Below are 12,672 nucleotides of genomic sequence, written 5' to 3' on the forward strand. Positions count from 1 at the left end.
AATAGAAAAGAAAAGAAAGAAAAGAAGAAGAAAAGGGTTGCTGTTAGAGTGATATTTATATAAAGCTTGACAGTATCTACCGAGCTATATTGCTATTGTTTTTTTGTTCAAACACATCGAGAGCAGTTTTGAGACTAACTAAGAACGCCGGCCGTTTCCTTTGCCTTTCTTGTATACTTTTTTTTACAGATCAGTTTTTCAATCGACGATACAGATACCCAACCTGCACAACCCCCTCGTAGACCGAGTCCTTCAATGAATACCGAAAATAGATCGCGCGGGCCGCAGCCAAGACCGATGAATGGACCTCCCAGGCCGCCAGCTCGCGGAGCTCCACCACCACCACATCATGCCCATAATGGTTTAACCGGAGCTGCGAATGGCCGACCTAGAGTACGAGAAGACGGAAAGGGGCCCGGCAGACAGAGAAGCAACTCTGAATCCTCCGCTGTAGATGTTTTGGACCGAGAAAGGGAACGTGAGAGGGAAAGAAGAAGGGAGAAGTCCAAGAGAGACGAAGAGAAGAGCAAGAGTAAAGATGACAAATCGAAGAAAGACGATAAATCGAAGAAGGCCTCGTCCGACAAGCGGAAGAAGGGTGCTGCCGGAGTTGATCTTATTGATAAGCTTGATGTCACTGGTATCTATGGAGGCGGACGTAAGTATTCTGAATAGATCCTTCATCACTATTTTAGATAATTGAAGCGGCAACTAATGTTTGGGGTTCTAGTATTCCATCACGATGGTCCGTTCGATGCTTGCAATCCGCACCGCAACAAGAACAAGAGCCGTGCTCCTATGCATGCTTTCCCAGAAGGCTCTAAGAACAATGCGCTCGGTGGCTTTGATTTCGACCTAAAGCCGGGTAATCACAGCAACCTCTTTGGAAACAGAGACCCCGAAGCCTACTCTGAGTTCTCCGCAGGGAGAAGAGGTTCTGCAGCCGACGATTTGGCCGACCCTTCGAGGCCGATCGGGAAGCGAGCAGCATCATTCGATCCTGTCAGCCGCGCAGTCATCCACGGCGACGAATCTCTCGGCCTAGGAACATCGACCTTCTTGGAAGGTACACCAGCTACAAAGAAGGCAATTGAGAAAGCACAAGCCGAAGAAGAGCTACGACCAACGACATCAGCAACTAAAGATAAAGATTCTAGTGGGCTACAGCGAAAGAAATCGTTGGCCCAAAAGTTCCGTGGTAAGAGTTCACAGAAGCCATCGGGCCCAGAGGGAGAAGCTAGAATTGCACCTGGATTCGACCGACGGCACAAGCCGAGCAAGTCGAATTCCCCAACAAATGAAGACTATCCGGTGCGACCATTTACCCCAACATCACCTCCCCGCGGGCCACCCCCAATTAACAGAGCTACCAAAGGAAGCGTTTCGCAACCCCGAGAGAACTACGGGGATGATTACGACTCAGCATGGGACAGGAAGGGCGAGAGGATCCAGATAGCCGAAGATGAGAGAAGATACAGAGATAGAGCTCCATCGCACCCCGGTATGGGGAGAACTATGTCGGGTGATAGAGTCAACAACTCAGGTATGCCTGAGCAAGGCAGTGGACTTCTGAAGAGAGTGAAGAGCTTGTCGAAGGGGAAGAAGCGAGATGGTTCGTAAGAGGTGTCTAAGATGTCGTAAGGATGATATATTTTGCGGATGGCATGTTGTTACTTTACTTTTTTCTCTCTCTTCTGCTTCGTGTCTGGTAGCTTTTTTTTTTTGCTCGTTTTATCTTTTAATTGACGACGATACGGCCTCCAATCTTTTTTGCAGGCGTTCCCCCATAGGCCACCGGCACGTGGTGTCCTCGCCTTTCATATTTTATTTTTTTTGGTCTCGACTGCGGCATATCCGTTTCTTTTTCTCTTTTTTTTTTTTTTAAACTGCAGTGGTCAAACGCCTTGCTTCTACACATCCATTTCCCGGTCTTCGTATCGTACTACTTATTTTATTTCGCCTTTCCCCGCTTCCGCTTCATCCTGCTTTCTTATTTGACTTAACTTATTTCCTTTTTGTTTCTGGCACAGCGGTTCTCTTGGGATCAGGGATATTAGTGAGAGGGTCACTCGGGAATTTACTAGCTTTCATCCGGTGTCCCGTCGATTTGCATTGATGCTGTTGCATTCATCATCGGTATACGGTATTGCATCTTTTCATTTTTAATTAGCTGTTCTTGATTGAGTAGGATATTATTATACTATTTATTAGTGGTAGTAGTAGCAGCAGCAGTCGTGGGAGTGGTGGTAGCGGTAGTAGACATGGGTTTTTATATCTGCAGAATACTTGCTTGCAGTAGTTCTCGATCAGAATGCATGTCACCATTAACCCTTCCTGTTTCTCTTTTTTTATATATACTTAGTAGTATAACCAAGCATTCAGGCATCATATCATAATCAAACCAAATCAATTCCATCGCTCGCTAGTCGTTAGAGTATCTGAAGTCGGCAGAGGGAAAATACGTAGTCTCGAAAGCGGGCGTGTTGCCGCATTGGACATTAGCCTGCAACAAAAGACTGCAAAAGACTAAGCTTCGGCCACCCACAAAAAACACACACACACAAACACACACACATCCCTTCCAAAAATCCCACCCACATTTTGCCTTTGCATTCCACATCACCACCAACCCACTTTCGACCGTTCACGCTTCTTCTCCCCACCCTCATCCAGTCCGTCGACGGTCTACTTTACCCTTCGTATTTTGTGGTATTCTGTCCCATAAAGTCTCACCACAGCGTGAGCAAGCAATCATTTCGCAATGGCAGCCGTCGCTTCTAAAGTAAGTCTTCGCTTTTCTCTCCCTCTGGTTTTTCCCCTCCAAGGATGGTTTAAGCCCTAGTTTGTGTGAGGTTTTTTTTTTTCCGGGCAGCGAAAAAAAAAAAAAAAAGGTCGGCGAAAGGAGGAAGAGATGGGGAGTTTGTGGGATGGAGATGCAGAACTCGAGATAATTGGAGGAAGAAGGTAGAATAAAATATGGGGATTTTGGATATTAATTTATGCTATTCGTCTTGTTTGATGGAGGTGGAGGTGGAGGAGGAAGTTATCTGATATCGGCAGAGCTAACATCAATGAAATCATCGTCATAGAATCCCTTCGACCTCCTTGGTACAGAGCCATTCCTTTCATGTTCCCTTCTCGTTCCCGGAGAATAAAATATTCCAAAAAAAATATCAAAATTTAAACATAAAAAAAACCCATGGTTTTTTTGCATGGAGAGAGAGAGAGAGAAACCTGCCCCCGATGAATCAAAAGCGTCTAACTCGATTTAAACTGGTGCAGGCAACGACATCGAAGATGAGAACGATACTCCAAAGCCACCAATGAAGGAGATTGTCAAGAAGACTACCACTTCTAAGAAAGCTGATGTCGCTCCTCCAAAGGCTGCTGCCCCCGCTGCTGCTGACTCCCGTGGCCCTCGTCGTCCCCGCGGTGAAGGAAACGAAGGCGGTATGTACCCCTCCCTTCTTCTTCTACCCTCGGGTATTCTTTTTTCTTCTGATACTCGGCCCTTCTATTTTTGAATGGCCTCTATCATCATTATGATGTCGCTGCGCTTTCTTTCGTTGTCATCCGGGACTAACCATCGCCTTTAGCTTTCCGAGACCGTGGAGCCGGCCGTGAGAACAACCGATCCAAGCCAACTGACCAACAAGGTGGTCTAAGAGAGCGCGGTGATCGCGGCGGTCGCGGCGGTCGTGGCGGTCGTGGAGGCCGTGGAGGCCGTGAATTCGAGCGTCACAGCGGCACTGGCAGACTGTAAGTTATTTCTTTTGCTTTTCATATTAGCGAGGGCTTAGCCCTTTCGATGAGTTTTACTAACTTGTAATATAGTGACACCGACAAGCAAGTCTCTCAAGGCTGGGGTAACAACAAGAACGAATGGAACGAAGAGCAAGCTGGTGAAAGCATCGCTCAAACCGAAGCCGCCGGTGATGCTCCTGTTGCCACTGCCGCCGCCGCTGAGGGTGAACAGCCAGAGGCTACCGAAGCTGCGGAGCCAGTCGCTGAGCCAGAACCAGAGGACAACACCAAGTCCTTCGCTCAGTACCAGGCCGAGCTTGAATCCCGTGCCCCAATCGAGGAGCTTCCAGAGGCTCGTCGTGCCAACGAGGGTGCCCGTGATAACAAGAAGTGGCTTGGTGCTAAGGAGCTCGTCAAGGAGGATGGCGAGGAATATTTCGTTGGTGGAAAGTCGAAGCAGAAGAAGCTTAAGAGCAGGAATGAGAGGTCTGTTGTCGAAATCGACCACGGATTCGTTGATCCTAGATCGATAAGACGCGGAAGCGCTGACAGGGGTGGCCGTGGAGGTCGCGGAGGTGCTCGCGGTGGAGACCGCGGTGGAGACCGCCCACACCGTGGTGGTCCAAGTCGTGGCGAGTTCCGTGGCGGTCGCGGCGGCCAAAGAGGCGGCCTGAACGTCTCTGACGAGTCTGCCTTCCCAAGCTTGGGAAAATAAATTGGACACTCGCGAGTGTAATTATCGCCAATTGAGGCTTGCTACTATTACTCTACTACTACCAACTTATCTGAATAACTTGGGAAGAACCTCTTTTCCTTTTTTTATTATTTCCTTATCTCTTTTTTTCCTTTTGACGTGTCTTAACTTCCTTTCATACTACTGTTATTACTACTCTAACTATCTCTTCCTGTCGACGGGTTTTCCTCATTCACTTTGCACGACTGTCTGCATGCACGGATTTAACCCTCTAATCCCTCGACGTACCTGATCCTAGATGGCTCGAACGTGTCCATTTCACTGTGTCATGTTACAAAAAACCTCCCCCTCCCCCCCTTCCAAACTAAAAGCTCAAGTCCTTTTTTCCCCTCCTTCTGATTCTCGTTTCCACTGTGTCTGCTCTCTATGCTCGGTTTATTCGATGTGTCCCTATTCTGTGCCCTTCTTTTTATTTTATATTATATTATTCCCTGCTTTTTTGTAAGCATCAATCGGTCAATGGGAATGTCGTGGTCTTGTTACGTTTCTTCTTCGTGTTCCAAAGGCAGCGAGGGGGTACGTTCTTAGCTAACTTAACTATCGGCCTCGAGGTATATACAAACTCTTCATATATATATATAGGTATATATACCTTATACAAAGCGAAGCACAGAAGTTTAAGTAAAACAAAAGGAGGAGAAAAGAAAGAAAGAAAAAAAAGAAAAAAATTTAAACGAAAGAAAGAAAGAAAAGAGCCCTTTTTGTTATGGACACAATGGAAGAAAGGAAGAAAGAAAGAAAGAAGACAAACGAGAGCAATATGGTTTTAACAAAAAACAAAATATAACAGATTGGATTGGATTGGTGGATAAGCTATTTTACTTTTTTGACAGACATACCTGAGGTAGGATTAATCTCGCAAGTATATATATATTGACCTGCTGGATGTTTTTTGAATCTAAATGCAATGCGATGAACGAGATTGAATACTATATGATATTGAAGATCTTAAGAAGTAATTAAGTAAAGGATATTAATAATTGTAGGGCGGGGCGGATGTATAAACTTGGTGGGAAAGCAGGGCTGGCTGGCTTACCTCACCAACCAGCCAGCCAGCCAGCCAGCCAGCCAGCCAGCGGTCCCACACAGCCTTCTTCCCTCACCAAACAGATGCAACTATTAAACGTCCTATGTAAACCCCCCCGCTTACCAAAAATATCCGACATCCCCAAAACAGAACATCGAAAATTCCTCAACTTCAAAATTTCTCTTCAACCCGATCCCATCCTGCTAGGAACCTGCTTCATCAAACTGTCACTAGCTATCTCCATCAAACCGGCTCACTTTATCTCTCTCCCATCTTCCTGTCGGTTGTTCTCTCCTCTCCTAGTCAACTACCGAGCCTCGTTGACCCGATCTTCCCTCCTCAAAGGTTCCAAAGATAGTCCGCCACCACCCACCACCACGGAACCACCACGAGCACGGCCCTAATTCCTTCGCTTGTTCTACCCGACTTCCACACCGAATCCTTCACACACATACAAGTCACCTCATCGACGTTGGCTTTGGTATTTGTCCATCTGAGGGTTTTGAGACAAATCCGCTCATAACAGCAGCCTAACACAGGCAGGCAGGCATCCACCACCCAATCTGCTTCTTCGTCAATCGACAACCCTCTCACACCATGGCTTCTACAACCATACCAACAGCACGAGATCCGACTCGTTACGACTATTCGAGCAGTACCGGAAGCCCAGAAAGGAATGTACAAGATGAACTCGAAAATGACTTCTTCCAACAGTCTGCAAATGATAGTTCGACCTCGATCGTCGACGATGGCAAGGAAACCGAGGACGAAGACCTAAAACAGTTTGAAGATATGAAGGTATCGCCTACAGCCTACTTGCCTCCAGAGCTTCTCTTCGCTATCTTCGGACGACTTGCTTCACCCCAAGACCTTCAATCGTGTGTCTTCGTCTGCAAGTCGTGGGCAAGATGTGCTGTGGAATTGCTATGGATCCGACCCTACATTTCGAAATTCAAGAGCCTCGAAAGCTTGGCCAAGACGATACAGATGGAACAGCCGAGTTTTCCCTACGCTTCGCTCATTAAACGCCTAAATCTTACGACTTTGACAGAAACTCTCAACGATGGAACTGTTTTGGCTCTGGCTGCTTGTAACAGGCTCGAGCGATTGACGTTGACGAACTGCGCTCAGGTCACCGATACTAGCATCATGCGTGTTCTGGAGAACAATCCCAAGTTGCTAGCATTGGATTTATCGGGTCTCATCGATGTTACAGATCTCTCGATGAATGTTATTGCTCACAACTGCAAGAGACTCCAGGGACTCAACATTACTGAGTGCAAGAAGACGACGGATGCTTCTATGGTTGCTGTTGCAGCTCATTGCACTCATCTCAAGCGGGTGAGAGGGAACAATCCTAAATCCGAATCCTAATTTATCCTTTCGACGAGAGCTAAGCTAACGGATTTCTTGACTATTTTAGCTCAAATTGAACGAGTGCGACCAAATCACAAACGAAAGTGTCATGGCTTTCACGAAATACTGTCCCAACCTTCTCGAACTCGACCTCCACAAAGTCAACAAGATCACCAACCAAGCCGTCCTCGATATCTTCTGGAAACTCTCACACCTTCGAGAATTACGTCTCGGCCATTGCGATCTGTTGACAGATGCTGCCTTTACTGGGATCCCTAACCGACCATACGAAAGCTTGCGGATCCTCGATCTCACCAATTGCGATAAATTGACGGATGACAGCGTCGAGCACATTGTCGAAATTGCACCCAGGTTACGCAATCTGGTTTTGGCAAAGTGCAGGCTTATCACAGATCGTGCAGTTACTGCGATTACAAAGTTGACTAAAAATCTACATTATCTGCATCTGGGACACTGCACGCAGCTGACCGACCAAGCCATCGCACAATTGATCCGATCTTGCAATAGAATTAGATATATCGACCTTGCTTGTTGTCAGAGATTGACGGACCGAAGTATTACTCAACTTGCCACCCTCCCGAAACTTCGAAGGATTGGCTTGGTCAAGTGCAGTAATATCACCGATAGGTCGTTGATGGCACTTGTACATTCGTCCAGGTCCCATCCCTGTGCACTAGAGAGAGTTCATCTCTCCTATTGCACGAACCTCACTGTTGATGTATGTGTTTCTACCTTCTCCCTTTACCTTCTTTTTTACATATTACCTTTTTTTTTTTTTTTTGCTTTGAATTCGACTAACAAGCAACTTAGGGCATTCACGAATTAATCAACTCGTGCACCAAACTCACTCATCTCAGTTTGACCGGGGTTGTTTGTTTTCTCCGCAAGGATCTGACTCGTTTCTGCCGCCCCCCGCCAAACGGTAAGAGAATCTCGCAGACCAGATTTTCGATGCTCATTGACTAATTAATCTCGCTTTTATAGAGTTCAACGAGCACCAGAGGGCAGTTTTCTGTGTTTTTAGTGGGCCCGGTGTGGCTAAGCTCCGCAACCACCTCAACCACCTTTCACACACTAACGGTAATCTGGCACCGGATCAAGCTTATTACGATGATAGAGAAGAACAAGACACCCCTCTTGTTGATGAAGAAGATGATGAGGACGAAGAGGAAGAGATACAGGAAGAGTAATCCTGCTTTCAGCGATGGTTTTTGCGATGAATGGCGATCTTCTCCTCAAAAATTATCTGGCCTTCCTTCCTTTTACTTAGTTTTAACTTTTTTCCTTTCTATTCTTTTATTTTCTCCAGCGGTACAGCGAGACATAAACCTTGTGTACTGACTTTACGAACGCCCCCACCCACTACCTCACCCTTTTATTTATCTTTCCCCCCTCTTCTACTGCTTACTCCCATTACTCCACTATCACCCCCATTTTCTTCTTTGATACGAGATATTTCCTTACTCAGACAGAACAAGGCGTTTTTTGATAGCTAGCGTTGGCCGTTTTCCCTGCTTTTTTATCTTTTTTTCCTCTACTCTCGCTTTATGATCCAAAATTAATAGTATAACATATGTTGAGCGCCTAGCTGGATTTGTCCGTCGGGCGATATGACGAAATCAATCAGAACGAATGGAATAACAAATGTCAAATTAACAAGTGTGCTCTTGGGGAATAAGGTAAGATTGATGGGTGGCTAGAGGTAGAAATGAGTTCTGTGTGGCTATACTATGATAGAATATAATATTTATATCATTAGTTGGTTGCTTCTATTAGTTAGGGCGGCTGGTCTTGAGACTTTACTAATGCAGCATTGGTCTTATAATTATATTCCGATCAATATCTATGTAAGATATATAGATCGAGGCACTGAATTCATCCACTATGTATCATTTTCAACTGCGAATACCGTAGTCCATAAACGCGCATCCGTTAGATGTGGTGAAAATTCGATGTCTGACAAGGACTGCATCACGCATCGCTGACAACGCGGTTTTGAGGTTGAGTAGATGTGGTATTTCCTTTGCCCAATTCGGGAGAACCCTGGGAGCTCCAAACCGCAACCTGACCTCTCCCACTACCTGGCTACGTACGTCCTCGTCGTCCACAACTTATCGCGACCAAACCGATATACCTTCCTTCGCCTCGCACTCCATTCCCTACGGACTCGGCCTCAGACCGGCTTTGTGACCCTTTACGTAGCTCCCCGGAGGCTCCCTCAAGACCTAGCAAATAGCTCGCCAAACGGACACCATACATATAATCCCGTACGTCGGCTGAACTTGCACCATAGACACGTTTACGCAAAAAAACCCCACTCCTCCCCAAAAGCACCGAATATTATACGCCGAGGCACACGCAACGGAACTTACGACCTGTTGGGCTCGAATTGGAAGCTTCGTTGAGGTGGTACGTTTTGGCGATAACATTGGGAGAATACCGTGAACACCTCTAGGTGAGGTTGTTAGTTTTTAAAAAGACAGTAGCATCATGGCATTCAATTTCTCACAAAGCTCATGTGGGTTAACCCTTTTTTCTCCCCCTTTTTAAGTATATCTATTACTGGGGTGCATACGTGCGTTCTAACTTGTTTGATAGTGAAGCAATTCATTAGAGCTGTGCGCGCATCGAAGACTATCGCCGACGAGAGAGCTGTCATTCAAAAGGAGAGTGCAGCGATACGAGCTTCATTTCGAGAAGAGTCTGCGGATTCTTCAATCCGGTATTTTTGATCCCTTATCCGGTCCGATTGTACTCGAGGAAGTCGTTCAAATACTAATATACTTCTGAGCAAAAAAAAAGTCGCAATAATGTTGCGAAGCTTCTTTATCTATTCACGCTCGGTGAGAGGACACACTTCGGCCAGATCGAGTGTCTCAAGCTCCTAGCCTCGCCACGGTTTGCCGATAAACGACTGGGGTACCTTGGGACTATGTTGTTGCTAGATGAGAATCAGGAGGTTTTGACATTGGTCACGAATTCTCTCAAGAAGTATATAGGAGGTTCCTTTATTTGGATAGCTCGTGCCTTTTGAAGCTAATCGGTTGGGATATAGTGACTTAAACCACAGCAATCAGTACGTTGTCGGATTGGCGCTATGTACTTTGGGAAACATCGCATCGACAGAAATGGCACGAGATTTGTTCCAGGAGATCGAAGGCTTGCTATCGACAGCGAATCCATATATACGGAAAAAGGCGGCTCTTTGCGCCATGAGGATAATACGCAAGGTTCCAGATCTCCAGGAACACTTTATCGAGAAGACGAAGTTACTTTTGCAGGATAGAAATCACGGGGTCTTGTTGTGCAGTCTTACGTTAATCATCGATCTTTGCATTCACGATCCCGACCTTGTTGAGCAGTTCAAGACGTACACACCGGTCCTAGTGAAACAACTGAAGGCATTGACGACAGCAGGGTATGCGCCGGAGCATGATGTTACTGGTGTTACCGATCCGTTCCTTCAGGTTAAGATACTTCAGCTGTTAAGAGTAATGGGCAAAGGTGATTCCGGAGTGAGCGAACAGATCAACGATATCCTAGCACAAGTTGCTACAAACACCGACTCTTCGAAGAATGTTGGCAATTCGATTCTATACGAAGCTGTTCTTACAATCTTGGATATTGACGCCGATAGCGGGTTGCGAGTTCTTGGTATCAATATTCTTGGCAAATTTCTTAGCAATAAGGATAACAATATCCGTTATGTTGCTTTAAATACTTTGATCAAGGTTGTCAATCTCGAGCCGAACGCTGTTCAGCGGCACAGGAATACTATATTGGATTGTTTGAGAGATCCGGATATTTCGATCAGGAGGAGGGCTTTGGATTTATCGTTTACGTTGATCAACGATAGTAACATCCGGGTGCTGGTTCGCGAGCTCCTCGCTTTCCTTGAGGTTGCTAATAATGAATTCAAACCCGCGATGACGACTCAGATCTGTATTGCTGCAGAGAAGTTTGCGCCGAATGAACGTTGGCATATTGATACTGTTTTGAGGGTTCTGAAACTGGTTAGCTATGGATTCGATGATTTTTGATGGTAAAACTAGTAACGAACTAACCAATTATTGTGAATTATAGGCCGGAAATTTCGTCAAGGAGCAGATTCTTTCTAGCTTTATCCGCCTGATAGCGACAAGCAAGCCAGAATTGCAAACCTATTCCGTTCAAAAATTGTATTCTGCTCTTCGGACGGATATCACACAGGAGGCATTGACTTTGGCGGGAGCTTGGGTTATTGGCGAATACGGCGATCTTTTGCTCAAGGGCGGTGCCTACGAAGAAGAAGAATTGGTTCAGGATGTTAAGGAATCGGATATTGTTGATCTCCTGACGGGCATTGTCGATTCCGCATATGTCAACAGTGTCATTCACGAGTACATCATGACCAGCTTGATGAAGCTTACGACAAGAATAAACGACCCAAGCCAAATCGAGAGAGTGCGCCGCGTATTAATAGCCAGCTCGGACAGTCTTGATGTTGAGATTCAGCAGCGAAGTGTGGAATACGGCAATCTCTTTGGACACGATGGCGTCCGACGGGGTGTTTTGGAGAGAATGCCTCCGCCAGAAGCTCGGACCGAGGATAGAGTCCTTAGTGATACAGGACCTGGTAGTAGAAAGGCGAAGACCAAGGTACCGGCTGCGAAACCGAAGTCAGGCGCTGATGACTTGCTGGATCTTTTCAGCGATGATGGAGCTGCTGCCCCTGTTGCGCCTCCGACACAAGCCAATGGACACGCCGACATCATGAATTTGTTTGGTGGAACTTCTCCAATCGCACAGGCGCCACCTGCCGCTGCATCTGTGAATAATATCCTGGATCTATTCAGCAGTGGACCATCAGCACCGGCTGCAGCTCCACCAGCGAGCAGTCTGTTAGGGGATCTTGGATCTGGAATTTCGAGCCCTGCTCCTCAACCACAACAAGCACCCGCAGCCAACGCTCATACCGTGTATAACAAGAAGGGACTTCTCATAACTTTGAGCTTACAACGAAATGCCGATGGACTGGTTGCCATCCTTGCTCGCTTTAAGAACAATAGTTTTTCAGATGCCATGCACGGTATCTCCTTGCAGGCTGCTGTACCGAAGAGTCAGAAGCTGCAGTTGATGCCTATTAGCAGCACGGAGTTGCAGCCACAAGGAGAAGCGACACAGCAGATGAAGGTTCAGGGTAGTCTTAAGGTGAGAAGCAATGTTATGTTAACTTGTGATTTTTTAATGACATTTACTAATGGATAATTGCTTTGCAGCCGCCACTGAGGCTTAGATTAAGGGTAGCACACGCAACTGGGGCGGAGAACTCCACGGACCAAGTCGACTGGTCTGAGCCAGCTTAATTTCGGGGTTTGTTATATGCTTTAGGTCTTGGATCGTTGGTGGTAGAAACGGAGAAGGGACGTTGTGGTGAAAGAAATAAACTGGGTCTATTCAAAAGTGAAAGGCAAAGCAAAGCAGTGGTTGGTTTTTCTTGTCTTGACCATTTCCCCTATAATCAAGGCTCTCTTTCTTTTTCTTCTCCTCCTTCTTTTCTTTTTTTATCGAAATCAAATTTATTTAGCTAAAGCTTTCTTTGTATGTATACTTCTTTGTGCCTAACCTCTAGTTTGGTTTGTGGTAATACGTCTTTTTCGAAACTTGGTAGCTTTTCTTTTGGGAGAGAAAGCGGTTAGTAGGCATTTTATAGTAGCTAGCTGTTGTAGTGGTAGTATACACGGGGCTCTTATCATAAATTCATATAGGAAGCATTTGCATTATGTACTCG

At 46.1% G+C, this 12,672-nt stretch overlaps 3 protein-coding genes across 3 annotated transcripts; all 3 read left to right on the forward strand.

Moving 5' to 3' along the window:
- Positions 1 to 297: 297 nt before the first annotated feature.
- AOL_s00054g337 (uncharacterized protein) lies at positions 298 to 4,459 on the forward strand (the record flags this gene model as incomplete). The annotated part of the gene is made up of 5 exons (XM_011121653.1): positions 298 to 658; positions 731 to 1,612; positions 3,283 to 3,450; positions 3,597 to 3,759; positions 3,835 to 4,459. 5 exons carry the CDS (start codon positions 298 to 300, stop codon positions 4,457 to 4,459), a joined length of 2,199 nt encoding a protein of 732 aa, XP_011119955.1.
- Positions 4,460 to 6,122: 1,663 nt separating this feature from the next.
- Positions 6,123 to 8,092, forward strand: AOL_s00054g338 (uncharacterized protein; the record flags this gene model as incomplete). The annotated part of the gene is made up of 4 exons (XM_011121654.1): positions 6,123 to 6,866; positions 6,949 to 7,620; positions 7,713 to 7,824; positions 7,887 to 8,092. The coding sequence occupies 4 exons, from the start codon at positions 6,123 to 6,125 to the stop codon at positions 8,090 to 8,092; spliced, it is 1,734 nt and encodes a 577-aa protein (XP_011119956.1).
- A 1,300-nt stretch (positions 8,093 to 9,392) lies between these two features.
- Positions 9,393 to 12,247, forward strand: AOL_s00054g339 (uncharacterized protein; the record flags this gene model as incomplete). The annotated part of the gene is made up of 6 exons (XM_011121655.1): positions 9,393 to 9,420; positions 9,501 to 9,624; positions 9,705 to 9,893; positions 9,958 to 10,915; positions 10,986 to 12,092; positions 12,161 to 12,247. The coding sequence occupies 6 exons, from the start codon at positions 9,393 to 9,395 to the stop codon at positions 12,245 to 12,247; spliced, it is 2,493 nt and encodes an 830-aa protein (XP_011119957.1).
- Positions 12,248 to 12,672: the final 425 nt, after the last annotated feature.

Source organism: Orbilia oligospora (genome assembly GCF_000225545.1).
Source record: "Orbilia oligospora ATCC 24927 unplaced genomic scaffold scaffold00054, whole genome shotgun sequence".
Classification (NCBI taxonomy): domain Eukaryota; kingdom Fungi; phylum Ascomycota; class Orbiliomycetes; order Orbiliales; family Orbiliaceae; genus Orbilia; species Orbilia oligospora.